Genomic DNA, 17,569 nt, shown 5'->3' on the forward strand with positions numbered 1-17,569 from the left:
GCCAACCTTCAGCAAGCCCTAGACTCTGTGGTTTAACCCACAGCGCCACCTGGGTCCCCTATTTTGTATCTTATACACGACAAATACATACATGCAGGACTCTGGTCTCCACAGGGCGATGCAGGGCTGGATTTAGGCTTGAAGCTCCTGAAGGTAATGGGGCCCTTTATAAGTAAGTAAAATATTTAATATAATTCTAATATTTATATATAGTATTATAATACCAAGTGGGAGTAATAGGGAACTGTACTAGTAAATAATAATACAGTGCTACCTCTAGTTGCATTCCGCTCTTGTTATGGACTTTCAGCTTACGAACGCGGCAAACCCTGAAGTATTTACTTCCGGGTTCACCATGTGCACATGCGCAGAAGCGATCTGCGCGCTTCGCGCATGCGCAAAGACGCTCAATCGTGCCGTGCGCACATGCGCAGAAGAGGCGCCCCAGTTGCGGACGGCACCCTGAAACAGATTAAGTCCGCAGCTAGAGGTGCCACTGGGTAGGCCTACTAAATAATAAAGATGAATATTTTTCTAAAGCAATTTTATAATGGGATCAAAATAAATAAATTATGTATTACATGAAATCAATCAGCAGGCATAAGACTCATACCCTTAGTCTATGCTGCCTGACCATCAGTCTGCAAGCACTCTTTAATATTAGATAACAGATAATAGTACCACTGTATTCTGTTCTGGTCAGATCTCTCCTGGAGTACTGTGTCCAGTTCTGGGCACCACAGTTCAAGAAGGATACTGACAAGCTAGAACATGTCCAGAAGAGGGCAACCAAAATGGTCAAAGGCCTGGAAATGATGCCTTATGAGGAACGACTTAGGGAGCTGGGTATGTTTAGCCTGGAGAAGAGAAGGTTAAGGGGGGATATGATAGCCATGTTCAAATATATAAAAGGATGTCATATGGAGGAGGGAGAAAGATTGTTTTCTGCTGCTCCAGAGAAGCGGACACGGAGCAATGGATTCAAACTACAAGAAAGAAGATTCCACCTAAACATTAGGAAGAACTTCCTGACAGTAAGAGCTGTTCGGCAGTGGAATTTGCTACCAAGGAGTGTGGTGGAGTCTCCTTCTTTGGAGGTCTTTAAGCAGAGGCTTGACAGGCATATGTCAAGAATGCTTTGATGGTGTTTCCTGCTTGGCAGGGGGTTGGACTGGATGGCCCTTGTGGTCTCTTCCAACTCTATGATTCTATGATTCTAGGTACAACTGCATGCCACACGTTGCCATGCGACCAGTCCATGCAGAATGTAGGCACCCTATATATAGAAAGGAGCAAAGCAGTGATGTTTTAGGGAGCAGGCTAGCAGGCGGGGCCCATGACTTACATCATAGGAGCCTACACAACACTAAACACTGTTGCTGTATGTAAGTTTTATTTTATTTGTTTTTTATCTTATATTTTGGAAATGTACATCCAGTTTTGTTTTCCTTTCATTTTTTGCCCCCCCCCCAAGAGAGAGGGGCCCTAAGCTATAGCTTGTTCAGCTTATGCGTCAATCCAGCAATGTGTTGAGATCAGAGGCTGAGGACTAGAGCCTTAAAAATGGTCGCTTTGCACACCTTCCAGCTTTCCAGTGTCCTTCTTGGCAGCTGGAGGGCACCAGGTAGGAGAAGACTGTGCCATGATCCCCCATGGATCAATAAACCTTCTTGCTGAGCCGCTACTGACAGCAAGATGCCAGGTGGTTCCAAATTGCTAATAGACTAATGGGAAACAGTTTGGCGCTTGGGAAGCGCTTTGATCTCTATTTATCAGGAACCAATGCCAGAAAGACCTCTCTGTAAAGACCAGCTCTATTGATTCCCCCTGCTGATTAATGCCGAACTCCAAGTTTTGAAAGGCAACGGGCCGCTCGAGGTCGCAGGCAATTATCCTGTTATTGGAAACCGAGAACTACACATTCGTACATTACTTTTTTTCCTAATGGATTCCAGCGCAACCCTCTCTTGGGGTCCCGGGGCAAACAAAATGTGATTGATTTGTTTACTGAAAAGAAAGGCTTCTGCGGGAGGTTTTCATAGCCCTTCCCTTCGAGATGGCCCACCCATCCAAGCTTTTCACACAAAAAGGGCAAAATATCATAAATGGAAGGAAGGTCTTGTGATGATAGGAACATGGTTTGTTGATGTCTGTGCTGCTATGCAGACTTTTGCATCACACATAATGCTCCTGTTTTTGTTCTGGTTTTTTAAATATATATATAAGTCCTGGCGCAACTGCACTGTCTACCAGTTAGTTTCCAAGTCCAATTAAAAGTGTTGGCTTTGACATGTAAAGCCTTGTGAAGTTCACGACTCCAATAACTCAAGAACCACCTCCCCATTATTATTATTATTATTATTATTATTATTATTATTATTATTATTATTATTATTATTCCCCACTTTTTCCGTTATATATAGAGAAGGAGAGAGACGATTTTTGACGTAAAATACAATAAGGATCAAACTAGTTTGGAGAACAAGAATATTAAAAGATATAAAAGCAAGAGAGAAAACAGAGAAAGATGGGGGGCGGAATACCGATAAGGTCCTTCACCATCTTTATATTATATATATCTCATCATTTATCCACAAACAGAGATGTAGACCCTCTCATCTCCCACCTGGGAGATCCTTTCTACGCTGCCTTTCATGTCCCCTTCCTGTTTGTGTCCTGCTCAGTCCAATGAAAATGAGTTCTTTCTCTACGCCCCCCCCCCCAGCTTTTTATAAATGTTAAAAATACCAAGAGAAAACAAGAGGAATAGGAAAGAGAAAAAGAAAACAAACAGAACAGTGGTCCAAACGCTGGAAGTCCTTCCCAGCTGCTGCCTTGTGCACAAACACCCATCATGAGGGCTAGAAGCATGGTTTAATATTTTACAAAACGAGGGGAAATGACGGACTGGAACGGACAGGTTTGCCCAGCCCTATTTAGATGCCTTCCCCAACCTCGAATCCCCAAAGAACAGGCTCCAAACACCAGGCAAACATTGCAGCATGTCAAATTCCCTAAACTGGAACGGTGTTTCAGTCAGGGTGCAAAAAAAAGGGTGTCGATCACCTACATCTGCCTTAACTTTGAGCTGCTGCCTGAAACATTTACAACGGGGTTTTGGGGTGCGGGTGTCCTGTTTGCGAGGATGAACGCCACCCCCACCCCCCAGGCAAACTTTCAAGGGATCGCTGCCACAAAACTCGCCCGCCGACGCAGGGAACGCATTTTGCTTACCTAGCCCTTGGTTCTGTTGTTCCCATTCGATGGCGCTCGGCACTTGGTAGGAGACCCCCGAGAGCTCCCCGGCTGGGTTCTCGAGCCCTTCCAGGGGTTCCTGAGATGTCTCCCCAGGGAGAGTGAAGCTGGACAGGTTGGCGTCTTCGTCCAAGCTTTCCTCCATGGAACTTGGGTCCCTCTCCTCTTCGTTGCCATCGTCTTCCTCATCTTCTTCCTCCTCCGGCTCCTCTTCTTCTTCCTCCTCCTCCTCCTCTTCCTCTTCCTCCTCCTCCTCCTCCTCTTCCTCTAGACAGGCAGGAGATTAAAAAAACAAGCACAATATTGAGAAAGACACAGCAGTCCATTGATATAATTGGAGTGCACAATAGGGATGGGCGCAGCAAGGTGGAACAGCATCCATGCAGAAAGGCTGAGGTTCAGTATCCCATCTTCACTGGTTCTGATTTGAAAGAGAAGTAGAGCTGGGTATCATCTGCATACTGTTGAACACCCAGCCCAAACCCCCGATGATCTCTCCCAGCAGCTTCATGTAGATGTTAAAAAGCATGGGGGAGAGGACGGAACCCCGAGGCACCCCACAAGTGAGAGCCCAGGGGTCTGAACACTCATCCCCCACCACCACTTTCTGAACACGGCCCAGGAGGAAGGAGCGGAACCACTGTATGACAGTGCCCCCAGCTCCCAACCTCTCTAGACGGTCCAGAAGGATGTTCTGGTTGATGGTGTCAAAAGCCGCTGAGAGATCCAGCAGAACTACCATAGGAAACAGCTCTCACCTTTGTCCCTAGCCAGCTGGAGATCATCAACCAGTGCGACCAAGGCAGTTTCAGTCCTATGATGAGGCCTGAATCCCGACTGGAAGGGATCCAAATGGTCCGCTTCTTCCAGGCGTTCCTGGAGGTGTTCAGCAACCACTTGCTCAACCACCTTGCCCAAGAATGGAAGATTTGAGACTGGGCGATAGTTGGCCATATCACCAGGGTTCAAATATGTTCTTATTTTTTAAGAAGTGGTTTAATAACTCCCATCCCTTTCAGTATTTCTGGCCATGGGATCTCACCCAGAAGCTCCTTAAACTGACATATTGCAGGATAAATCTGCAGGGAGAAGCCCCTCAGGAAGAACATAAGTCTTTCTGGGCCATCAGGTCCCGTATCCTGCTCTCAGTGGCCAATCAGATACCTCTGGGAGGCCCGGAAGCAGGAGCCGTGGGCAAGGAAGGGCGCTCTCCTCTCTTGCGATTCCTTCCAGCAAACTGCTCTTGGCGGCTTCCAACTGTGGAAGCCGAGCCGAGCCATCGTAAGTAGCTAGTGGCTATTTCCTCCATGGATTAGCGCAGCCTGGAGATTTATTTATTTTTTTATCAGGATGGGTGACACCTGGCTTGAGAGCAGTACATGTGAAAAGGATCCAGGAGTCTTGGTAGACCACAAACTTGACATGAGTCAGCAGTGTGATGCAGCAGCTAAAAAAGCCAATGCAATTCTGGGCTGCATCAATAGGAGTATAGCATCTAGATCAAGGGAAGTAATAGTACCACTGTATTCTGCTCTGATCAGACCTCACCTGGAGTACTGTGTCCAGTTCTGGGCACCACCGTTCAGGAAGGATACTGACAAACTGGGACACGTCTAGAGGAGGGCAACCAAAATGGTTAAAGGCCTGGAAATGATGCCTTATGAGAAACGGCTTAGGGAGCTGGTATGTTTAGCCTGGAGAAGAGAAGGTTAAGGGGTGATATGATAGCCATGTTCAAATATATAAAAGGATGTCATATAGAGGAGGGAGAAAGGTTATTTCTGCTGCTCCAGAGAAGCAGACACGGAGCAATGGATTCAAACTACAAGAAAGAAGATTCCACCTAAACATTAGGAAGAACTTCAGTAAGAGCTGTTCGGCAGTGGAATTTGCTGCCAAGGAGTGTGGTGGAGTCTCCTTCTTTGGAGGTCTTTAAGCAGAGGCTTGACAGGCATATGTCAAGAATGCTTTGATGATGTTTCCTGCTTGGCAGGGGGTTGGACTGGATGGCCCTTGTCGTCTCTTCCAACTCTATGATTCTATGATTCTATGATTCTATTCCTGTATTGCAAGGGGTTGGACCTAGATGACCCTCAGGGTCCCTTCCAACCCTACAATTCTATGATTCTATATAGAATGGCTCTGCTTTCTCCTAAAACATTTTGCCCTAACGCTCTGCTCCTGGTTAAATTTCTCAGAAACAATATGAAACACTGCCATCTCTTGGTCAGCGGGAAGCAGTGTGGTCTTCCAGAGAAAAAGTTTTGCCAGCGCAGAGGTTGTCGTCACCGAACTGCAGGCAGAAATCCAACTAAATCGGAACCATAGAATGGTAGAGCTGGACGCTAGGACCAAGAGGGTTTCCTAGTCCAACGCAGGAAACTTTTGGCCCAACGCGGGTCTCGAACCCACAACCCTGAGATTAAGAGCCACCGTGCTCCACCGACTGAGCCAAAGGTTCCTTAAAACAACCTGCTTTACTGAATACTCATCCTGATTTTCTCGCCACAAAGCTTGTGTGTTCATTCGGATTTGTATGCAGGGGTTATTCGCCAGATGAGGGGCTGTGTGGTATTGTGGTTAGAGCATCAGAGGAGAATCTGAGAGGCCAGGGTTCAAATTCCTATTTGGCCATGAAGCTCACTGCAGAAGGTCAATCTTCAATGGCATCTCCGGGTAGGGCTGAGAAATATTCCCTGCCTGACACCCTGGAGAGCCGCTGCCAGTCAGTGTAGACCGTACTGAGCAGGATTAGACAATGGTCTGATTCAGTATCAGGCAGTTTTCATATATCACACAAGACCCTGCCTTTCACGCAAGTTTGGGTTTCTTTGGGTGCTGTTTGAAAATGCAGGGGAGAGAGAGAGAGAGAGAGAGAGAGAGAGAGAGAGAGAGAGAGAGAGAGAGAGAAGGTAGATGTTTGCTGAGCCAAATGAACTTCTTTGCAAACTCATTTTCAACAGCACTGCAGAGACTCAACAGAATGTTTGCTTTTTGGCAAACAGTTTGTAATTAGGGCTCAGATGGCCTTCTAATTGTTTTCTCCTCATATACATGCATCTCCCTCCCAATGATTTGCATTCAGACTACAACACCCATCATCCATGATCACTGGCTGTGTTGGCTGGCGATGATGAGAGCTGCACAGATCCCCCCGGTGCGGAACATGCAGCTAGTCCTCTGTGAGGAACAGCTATTTGGTCACTTGGGAATAATCCAAATACAGCAATTTATTTGCCAATGACTCCAACTGAATATAAATTGTGATAAGAATGTTTGGAGCACAGGTCAGGTGACCAGGTGAAAAAGGAGACAGAGGATTCTGCATATTTAACTGGTGTGTAGAAGAGGGAATTGCAACAGGTAAAGAACCACTTTTCCACCTGGTTACCATAATACAGGGCTGGTAATTTGGGTATGCTTTCTCCTAAAGCAGTGAGAGATTTTACTTTCTTGGGCTCCTTGATCACTGCAGATGGTGACAGCAGTCACGAAATTAAAAGACGCCTGCTTCTTGGGAGAAAAGCAATGACAAACCTAGACAGCATCTTAAAAAGCAGAGACATCACCTTGCCGACAAAGGTCCGTATAGTTTAAGCTATAGTTTTCCCAGTAGTGATGTATGGAAGTGAGAGCTGGACCATAAAGAAAGCTGATCGCCGAAGAATTGATGCTTTTGAATTGTGGTGCTGGAGGAGACGCTTGAGAGTCCCATGGACTGCAAGAAGATCAAACCTATCCATTCTTAAGGAAATCAGCCCTGAGTGCTCCCTGGAAGGACAGATCGTGAAGCTGAGGCTCCAATACTTTGGCCACCTCATGAGAAGAGAAGAATCCTTGGAAAAGACCCTGATGTTGGGAAAGATGGAGGGCACTAGGAGAAGGGGACAACAGAGGACGAGATGGTTGGACAGTGTTCTTGAAGCTACGAACATGAGTTTGACCAAACTGCGGGAGGCAGTGCAAGACAGGAGTGCCTGGCGTGCTATGGTCCATGGGGTCACAAAGACTCGGACACGACTAAACGACTAAACAACAACAACAATTTGGGTATGCAATGTAGTGTTATTTCCTGGCGATTCTCCTACTGCTTTGCTCACAAACTTTTCCTTTAAATGCTAAGTGCCCTAGAGGCAGGAACAAATATTTAAAAATACAAATCTTCAACACTTCTGTATCTTAATTCCTGCGTCAAGATAAAGGAGGTGTTTTTAAGTGGCAGAATTCCCCATGCTGAGGTCATTTAGATACACACACACACACACAAAAAAAATGTTGGATATGCAGAGTTTTATTTCCCCCATTTGCTGCATGACTGCTAAACCTCTGCCAAACCCACCAACCTGCAGAATTCTAGGCCAGAAAGGGGTGAAGTGTCATTTGACGTTCAACCCTTGCACTGCACTGGTGATCTTTCGCAACTGTAAAAGATCAGCACTGCAGGTGGATCTGGGCAATGGCTCATCTAATCCAGAATCCTGTTCCCACAGTCACTAGCAAGATGGGAAACCTACAAGCAGGATTCAAGCCCAACATTCAGCTATTGACATCACACAGGTACATGTAAAACGTAAAAGGTAAAGGACCCCTGGATGGTCAAGTCCAGTCAAAGGCGACTATGGGGTTGCGGCGGTCATCTCGCTTTCAGGCCGAGGGAGCCGGCGTTTGTCCACAGACAGCTTTCTGGGTCATGTGGCCAGTGGGACTAAACCACTTCTGGTGCAACGGAACACCGTGACAGAAACCAGAGCGCACGGAAACGCCGTTAACCTTCCCGCCATAGCGGTACCTATTTATCTACTTGCATAGGCGTGCTTTCGAGCTGCTAGGTTGGCAGGAGCTGGGACAGAGGAACGGGAGCTCACTCCCTTGTGGGGATTCAAACCGCCGACCTTCTGATCGGCAAGCTCAAGAGGCTCAGTGGTTTAGACCACAACGCCACCCACATCCCTACCTGTACTGTGCTCTTTTTTGGTGCCTACTGAAAACATTTAGACAAGCCTAAATGTTTATTTATTATGGGTTCTTGTTTTTTTTTTGAATTTTTGAAATTAAATGGCCCCGATGGGAAGCCCAAATCCAGGACCCAAGTGACAATAGCATTATTATTATTATTATTATTATTATTATTATTATTATTACCCCGCCCATCCCTTCCCAATGTTTCCAGCAACAGTTTTCAGAAGCATTACTGCTTCCAACACACACACAGCCACAAACCACCCACTAGGCTGCAGCGGTTCTTAATAAGTTGCTTGGAAGAAACCTGTCCTTGGAACGAATCCTGCTCAGAAGCCCATTAGCACATTAATTATAACAGCCCAAATGGGATGCTGGTTATTATATCAAAGGAACAAGCCTGCAGCCCAGTCCAAAGAGTGATTGCTAATTGGAAGAACAACCAGGAAACAAGCCCAGTCTTACCCGCAAGCAAGGAAAATCATAATTGGAACATCATATTTCTCTCTCTCTCTCTCTCTCTCCATGATTCATAGTCCATCTGTCCCACTAGGACCCAGGCAGGTAACAGCTTTCATAACACCGTTCTGGTGAGCATGTTGTAAACAAGAGCTGATGTAGCACAGCCACAAAGAGCAGGAACTGGACTCGGCCTTCCCCAACTCAGTGCCCTCCAGATGTTTCAGGCTGCAGCTGCAGCCAAACATGGCCAGGGTTTTCAAGGGGTGGGAGTTGTGGTCCACAACAGGTTTCCACCCTGGCCACCCCAGTTCTACTCAACTGCTTGTTTACAAAGCTATTGTACTACCAACCTTACTTTATGCTTGCGAAACATGGACCACTTATAAATGCCATCTCCAACTCCTCAAAAGATTCAATCAATGGTGTCTCTGAACAATTTTACACATCACTTGGGAAGACAGGCGATGTTACGTTCTCATCAGTTTGTGGACTTATTTTTTTTTAAAGTCCACATGAGAAAGTCCTCCTAATGTACATATCTCACTATGTACATTCGCATGGGAACCGAAATGCTTGTTTCCAAAGCTATTGTACTACCAACCTTACTGTATGCTTGTGAAACATGGACCACTTATAAACACCACCTCCAACTCCTCGAAAGATTCCATCAACGGTGTCTCTGAAAATTTTAATACATCACTTGGGAAGACAGGCGAACTAATATCAATGTACTGGAAGAAGCAAAGGTCACCAGTGTCGAAGCAACGGTTCTTCAACATCAACTTCGTGGGACTGGTCATGTTGTGCGGATGCCTGATAATCGTCTTCCAAAGCAACTACTCTATTCCGAACTTAAAAATGGAAAGCGTCATGTTGGTGGTCAACAAAAGACTGTCTCAAGGCAAATCTTTAAAAATGTAGTATAAACACCAACAATTGGGAAACACTGGCCTGTGAGCGCTCCAATTGCAGAACAGCCTTCATGAAAGGTATCATGGGCTTCAGAGACACTCAGGACGCAAGGGAGAACCGTGCTAAGAGCAAGGCACACTTGGCAAATCCTTGTCAAAGGCCTTGCTGAAATCAAAATGTAAGCACTACTATCCTGTCCTGGTCAGGCATCCTTACCTTTCAGAGCCAGCGCTCTCAGTGGTATTTACCTCCAAAGCAAAGCAGAGAGCTTTTAAGCACAGGGGTTCTGGGATGCTCCTCTCGCAAGATCTCACGGGGGCTGTCTGAGCTCCAGTGAGATCTCGCAAGAGCATCCCAGTGCCCCTGCGCTGAGCTGGACTTGCGCAGTAAGCAAGGAGGAGAGTTCAAAAGCTCTTTCCAAACTGGGAAAACTCAGCGCACAAAGAGCTTTTCCGCTCACTGCCTTGGGTGCATTTAATCTGGGCAATTTCAACCGGTGCAAAGTCGAAACCCACAATTTAACGGCAATTGTACTGGACCTGGGAACGTGATAAGCTTCCGTATACTGAAGTCAAACCAGTGGTCCACCAGACTGAGTGTTGCCTACCTAGTGTTTCTCAAACTTAGGTCCCCAGCTGTGGTTGGACTACAACTCCCATCATCCCCAGCTAGCAGGAATCATGGGAGTTGTAGTCCAACCGTAGCTGGGGAAGCAAGCTTGCGAAACACTGGTCTACACTGACTGGGTTTCAGGCAGGAGGGTCTCTCCTAGCCCTACCTGTAGATGCTAATGGGGATTGAACCCGGGACCTCCTGCACGTAGAGCAGGTGGTCTGGCACCGAGATCCGAGGCCATTAACATAGATACCTTCTGATTCCAGCCTATCAAGCTCATAGGTTGCAGCTGTGGTGATCCGGTGTGTGGCTGGGACAGTGGTCCTCTTCGTCAAGGACACCAAGGTCGGTGGAACTGTCATGGCTTCGGTCGCTCCTGGAATCCCTTCGTCCTGCGCTCTCCGGTCCCCCAGAGTTGCAGGAGAGCTGGCAACGGAAACATCTTCCTCCTCCTCTCTGCTAAGGGCAGTGACGGACCCTGTGCAAGAGGAAGAGAAAAGAGGAGATTGGTGTGTACCCAACATCCACATGGAAAATGAGCACAAACTAGCCCCGGAACAAAATAAAAAAATTCCTTCAGTAGCACCTTAAAGACCAACTAAGTTTTTATTTTGGTATGAGCTTTCATGTGCATGCACACTTCTTCAGATACAGATGAAACAGATACAGAGGGTGGGGGGGTGGGAATGGGTGGTGGGCTGATGGGAGTGGTAAACCTGTAGATGGCTGTTAACGACTGCTGATGACTGCAATTAGTCCTGGGGGGGGGAGCAAGGGCTGAGGCGCTAAAGAAAGCTTGATCATGCATAATGAGATAAGAATCCAATGTCTTTATTCATCCCAGGTGTCTCCATGGTTTTAAGCTTGGTAATGATTTCCAATTCAGCAACTTCTCTTTCCAGTCTGTTCCTGAAATTTCTCTGTAATAAAACAGCTGCTTTGAGATCTTGTATAGAATGTCCTGGGAGATTGAAGTGTTCTCCTACTGGTTTCTCTGTCTTATGGTTCCTGATGTCAGATTTATGTCCATTTATCCTTTGGCGTAGGGTTTGGCCTGTTTGTCCAATATAGAGAGCTGAAGGGCACTGTTGGCATTTGATGGCATACACAATGTTAGAGGATGAGCAATTAAATAGTCCTGAGATGGTATGTTGGATGTTGTTGGGGCCAGTAATGGTGTTGTCCGGGTGTATGTGGCAGCAAAGTTGGCATCTGGGTTTATTGCAGGCTCTGGTACCAGTGTCCATGTTAAGTCTGGTGGTTGTATTATTGTGGGTGATGAGTTTTTTAAGATCGGGTGGCTGTCTGTCTTTAAGGTGCTACTGAAGGATTTTTTTTTATTTTGCTTCGACTCAGACCAACACGGCTACCTACCTGTAACTAGCCCCGGAACATCACTCACAAGCAACGTCCAAGGAAGATGCTGTGGAAATGTTCAGGGTGGCAGGAGAGGATATGTTGTTTATTAATATCCTTCCTAACTTGCGCTAGCAAGTTTCTTTATGTAGCAGAGTTTACATTCCCCTTTCATACATGCACAGCGGATAGCTGGTTGCAGGCTTGTGTAAGCCTCTCACTATTATACAATTCAGTATTGAATTGTATGTTCCTGGTAAGTTCCCTTTAATCGCTCTTAAAAGAATAAAGACATGACAATCTTACTCAAAGTCAATAAAAGAGGTTTACTCACATCAGTTCACAGTTGGATTCCTGAAGGCAGACTTAGTTACAAATATGTACATGTGGATCTACCCTATATGGGGGAATAATCCCAGTGCTTCTGCTAGCTGAGAAGCTAGCAAAGCATTCCTAGCTAAGAAGCTGGTCAAACAAAGAAGGAAGTGAAAAAGAGGGAGAGAGTACTGTGTGACTTGTCCTTTTGTTACCTGGACAGGTAAGGTCACGCTCACCTCTAGTCATGTGCAAAGGAAGGATGCTCCAGCACCAGTTTTTGACTGGCTGGACCAAACATTCCCCCGCATGTCTTCTCTACCATTACAAGGAATGTTGTACTTGACTGCTCTCAGTAGGTTACATCCCACAGATGCTATTAACTAAGGCAACTTTATGCTTTACTAGAGTTTAGGAACAAAGTATTCTCCCAAAGGATTTGCATCATCATGAGTCAGTCGTCCTAGTTCAGGCCAAGCCATCCTGCCTAGTCTGGCATTCTCTTCTCAGGAGCAGCCAGCCACATTATTTGTTTGCTGCATTTATCTTCTTTTAATTTCCTTTAGTGATTTGAGTGGTGCTTTTTTCGGTGGGTGGGGGGGTAAAGAATCAGCTGCCGGCACACGTATCTTGATAAAAGCGCCGTGGCTGCCATCCCAAAATAGCTGGAACAGGGAGCAAAAAAATTCGGGACCAGTGAGTCACCAAAAATAAAAATAAAGGCGTAAAACATATACCAGTCGAGTAAACACAGCACACAACAGAGACCCACGTACCGAAAGGCATTACTCATCCTCTTTTTCGCTTTTCCCACTTCTGCAAGAGCCAAAGGATGTTATGCCAACAGGGTTAACGTGTCCCAGGTGTTGGTATTATAAACAAAAATTGTTAATAGGTAAGGAGAGCAGTATTGTATCGAGTACAGTGGAATCATAGAATCATACGGTAGAATCATAGAGTTGGAAGAGACCACAAGGGCCATCCAGTCCAACCCCCTGCCGAGCAGGAAACACCATCAAAGCATTCTTGACATATGCCTGTCAAGCCTCTGCTTAAAGACCTCCAAAGAAGGAGACTCCACCACACTCCTTGGTAGCAAATTCCACTGCCAAACAGCTCTTACTGTCAGGAAGTTCTTCCTAATGTTTAGGTGGAATCTTCTTTCTTGTAGTTTGAATCCATTGTTCCGTGTCCGCTTCTCTGGAGCAGCAGAAAACAACCTTTCTTCCTCCTCTATATGACATCCTTTCATATATTTGAACATGGCTATCATATCACCCCTTAACCTTCTCTTCTCCAGGCTAAACATACCCAGTTCCCTAAGCCGTTCCTCATAAGGCATCGTTTCCAGGCCCTTGACCATTTGGCCCTTGACCATTTGGATTCTTCCAGCAGGTGGGATAAATACGAAAAGCTCCTCCACCTTTGGTTGTAACATGCCCTAACTAACAAATTGCATTTCAATAGGGGAGGGGAAGCAAGGTTTAACACTTAGGCAGGAAAACCAAGATGCACAAATATAAGATGGGAGACACCTGGCTTGCCAGTAGTATATGTGAAAGTGATCTAGGGGTCTTTACAAATCACAAGCTGAACATGAGTCAACACTGATTCGGATGGCGGAATTAAGGGGATGCTCATCACATTGGCAGAAGACACCAAACTGGGAGGGGTGGCTAATGCTGCAGAAGAGAGAATTCAAGATGACCTTAACAGATTGGAGAACTGGGCCCAAACTAACAAAATGAATTTCAATAGGGACAAATGTCAGGTTCTGCACTTAGGCAGGAAGAACCAGATGCACAAATACAGGATGGGGGACACCTGGCTTACTAGCAGTACATGTGAAAAGGATCTAGGGGTCTTGGTGGACCACAAGCTGAACATGAGTCCACAGTGTAATGCAGCAGGGGGGGAAAGCTAATGCTATTCAAGGCTGCATCAACAGAAATATAGTGTCAAGGTCAAGGGAAGTAATAGTACTATTCTGCCTTAGTCAGACCACACCTGGAATACTGTGTCCAGTTCTGGGCACCACAGTTTAAGGAGGAGGTTGACAAGCTGGAAAGTGTGCAGAGGAGGGCAACCAAGAGGGTCTGGAAACCAAGCCTTTTGAGGAATGGCTGAAGGTGCTGGGAATGTTTTGCCTGGAGAAGAGGAGACTGAGAAGATATAAGAGAGCCATCTTCAAATATCTCAAGGGAGCATGCTTGTTTTCTCCTGTTCTGGAGGGTAGGATCCAAACCAATGGATTCAAGTTACAAGACAGAAGATTCTGACTAAGCATCAGGAAGAGCTGTTTGACAGTGGAACGGTCTCCCTCAGGAGGTGGTGGATTCTCCTTCCTTGGAGGTTTTGAAGTAGAGGTTGGGTGGCTACCTGCCATGGATGATCTAGTTGAGATTCCTGCATTGCAGGGGGTTGGGGTCCCTTCCGACTCTGCCATTCTATGCTTCTAAAAAAGGTAAAGGGACCCCTGACCATTAGGTCCAGTCGTGACCGACTCTGGGGTTGCGCGCTCATCTCACATTATTAGCCGAGGGAGCCGGCGTATAGCTTCCAGGTCATGTGGCCAGCATGACAAAGCCGCTTCTGGCAAACCAGAGCAGCACACGGAAACGTCGTTTACCTTCCCGCTGTAGCGGTTCCTATTTATCTATTTGCATTTTGACGTGCTTTCGAACTGCTAGGTTGGCAGGAGCTGGGACCAAGCAACGGGAGCTCACCCCGTCACAGGGATTCGAACCGCTGACCTTCTGATCAGCAAGCCCTAGGCTCAGTGGTTTAACCACAGTGCCACCTGGGTCCCTTCTTACCTTTGCATAGTAGGCTACAATTCAAAGTGTTTTAAAATACACCAGATCTGCCAAAAGAACATGGAATGAGCCAAAACGTTTATCTCTAAAGTGGGGTCAAAGCACCAGGAATTACATGCAATTTTCACTTGCAAACCCTGGGTAAACAGTGTGTGTGTGTGTGTGTGTAAATACCTTCAAAGTCTTCTTTTTGGTGATCCCAAGGAGCCGGTCTGAGCCACACCAAGGGCCCATCACGGTCAGATTACCGTCAGGGTCCCCACGCAATTAGTTTGCTTCCAGCAAGCTTAATTATAAATGCATCTCCTTTAATATTTTAGCAGTGCGGTAAGAAAGATGCTCCTCTTGGTTTTTTTTTAAATTTTCCCTCTCCAAAGTGTTCTGTTTTCGTCCACCGCGAGGCAAAGCGAACCAAACCTCTGGGGAAGGCGCTGGGCTGGCCTGCGAGCTCAGCACTCAATGGGATCCTCTGCCTTTACAGCTTGGAAACATGCAGATGGAAGCCGGAGCTGAGAATAGAAGGACTATATCCTATATCAGTGGCGGAGGAACTCTGGCCCTTGGGCCTAATCCGGTGCACCAGACACCCAGTTTGGCCCTATGCATGACATCCTATATGATGTCAGGTGTGCAGAGCTGTTCCTGCAGGGTCCAGGACTTCTGCCAGCGCATAAAATGAGTTGGCAGTTGCAACGGGCTGTGCTTTTGCCCACATCACTGGATCTCAAACTGCACAGGGGAAGGGAAATGGTTCACATGACATCGTCGGGATGCTAAGATGATTGGCAGCTGTCAAAGGTAGCACACGAGGGGCGCAGAATGTAAGGATCTGGCTCACTGTGCCACGCACTCACAAGACGCAGTTATCAGCAGGTGGCGGGGACCTCTAGACTTGCAGAAGTACCACAGAATCTTTAGGAGAAACACCCTAAAAGAGTGAAGGGAGGAACCCCCTCAAAACAGCCCGACAAGAACTGAGCATGCTCGGTGGTGGGGACGGAATATTGATTACTGGCAGAGGTAGGAAACTACCTCTTGCACAGGATCATAGAGTTGGAAGAGACCCCCAAGGCTCATCTAGTCCAACCCCCTACAATGCAGGAATCTCAACTAGAGCATCCATGACAGGTGACCTCCCAAAGGAAGTCTGGCCCACTGTCGAAAAACTCTTATTGTCAGAAGGTTCTTCCTAATATTGTTGCTGTTTGTTTGTTTGTTTGGCCATAGAATCAGAGTTGGAGGCATCCTAATTGCTATACAGAACCAAAGAAGGAAGGCCGAATGAACTGAAGTCTTTCAGCATGCATGGAAGGCCTGCTAACGCAGGCTGAGACCCTACCTGCCTGCAGACTGTCTTGCCAGAGTGGTGCATGCTCTAGTTATCTCCCGCTTGGACTACTGCAATGCGCTCTACGTGGGGCTACCTTCGAAGGTGACCCGGAAACGACAACTAATCCAGAATGCGGCAGCTAGACTGGTGACTGGGAGCGGCCGCCGAGACCACATAACACCGGTCTTGAAAGATCTACATTGGCTCCCAGTACGTTTCCGAGCACAGTTCAAAGTGTTGGTGCTGACCTTTAAAGCCCTAAGCAGCCTCGCCCCAGTATACCTGAAGGAGCATCTCCACCCCCATCGTTCAACCCAAACACTGAGGTCCAGCTCCGAGGGCCTTCTGGCGGTTCCCTCCCTGCAGTAAGTGAGGTTCCAGGGAACCAGGCAGAGGGCCTTCTCAGTAGTGGCGCCTGCCCTGTGGAACGCTCTCCCACCAGATGTCACAGAAATAAACAACTAACTGACTTTTACAAAACATTTGAAGGCAGCCCTGTTTAGGGAAGTTTTTAATGTTTGATGTTTTATTATGTTTTTAATATTCTGTTGGGAGCTGCCCAGAGTGGCTGGGGAAACCCAGCCAGATGGGCAGGGTATACATACCTGCCAAGTTGCTGTCAGAGAAATAAGGGACCGGGCGGAAATAGCAGGCCACAAGTAGCGCTGCCGCCATTTTGGAACTGGGCAAAGCAGAATCAAAAGTCACTTCTGAGCATGCTCCGCCCAGTTCCAAAATGGCCGCCACGCCAGAATAAACCAGGAAAAAACAAAAAAAATCCGTTTTTTCCAGCTAGGAACAGCTAGAAAAACGGGGATTTCCCGGGGAAAACGGGAGACTTAGCAGCTATGGGTATAGATACTGGTAATAAATTATTATTAATATTATTATAACTCAATATTGTCTACACTGACTGGCAGTGGCTATTCAGGGCTTTCAGACAGGAGACATTCCCAGCCCTCCCTGGAGATGCCAGGGACTTTTGGCATGCGAAGCAGATGCTCTAGCTCTGAGCTACAGCCCATCCCTCATACATTCCTTGGGGTGGGGAGCCTTGCCCAGCCCTAAACCCACATTCCCTGATGTGCAACGTCACTGGAACCTCAGGAGCAAAGCAAAGCACTGGGTGCGACTCTGACCTTTGCACTGCAGGCTACATTCCAGCCAGGCAAAGGCCAGAGGCTTCTTCCTTTGGCACAGAACATCTCTATCTTCCTTCCAGGGACGCAGGAGGCATGATCCCAGCTGGGGGGGCACATTTAGTTAAGCAGAAGCACGAAGGAAGTCCGTGGCCTGGGAAGTGTTTTGAGGGCCACACAGAGGTCTGGAGGGCCACACATGACTTGCAAGCCTGAGGTTCCCCGGCCCTGGTTCAAGCTGACTGCTAGCAGCACTCCAGGGATTCGGTCAGGCAGAGAGGCAGCCATCACACCTCCTACCCAGAGAAGCGGACATGGAGCAATGGATTCAAACTACAAGAAAGAAGATTCCACCTAAACATTAGAAAGAACTTCCTGACAGTAAGAGCTGTTCGGCAGTGGGATTTGCT

The 17,569-nt window shown here is 47.0% G+C and overlaps 1 protein-coding gene across 3 annotated transcripts in view; it reads right to left on the reverse strand.

The window, feature by feature from the left end:
- ARMH4 (armadillo like helical domain containing 4) overlaps positions 1–17,569 on the reverse strand; it is a 43,713-nt gene that overhangs the window by 13,261 nt on the left and 12,883 nt on the right. For all 3 annotated transcript variants that reach the window (XM_035103176.3, XM_088674566.1, XM_088674571.1), the window contains exons 4-5: positions 10,457–10,681; positions 3,235–3,522 (exon numbers count right to left, since the gene is read on the reverse strand). In XM_035103176.3, the coding sequence (XP_034959067.2) occupies positions 3,235–3,522; positions 10,457–10,681 (513 nt within the window). The remainder of the gene's footprint in view (positions 1–3,234; positions 3,523–10,456; positions 10,682–17,569) is intronic.

This window comes from Zootoca vivipara, chromosome 1 (genome assembly GCF_965207765.1).
Source record: "Zootoca vivipara chromosome 1, rZooViv2.hap1.1, whole genome shotgun sequence".
NCBI lineage: Eukaryota > Metazoa > Chordata > Lepidosauria > Squamata > Lacertidae > Zootoca > Zootoca vivipara.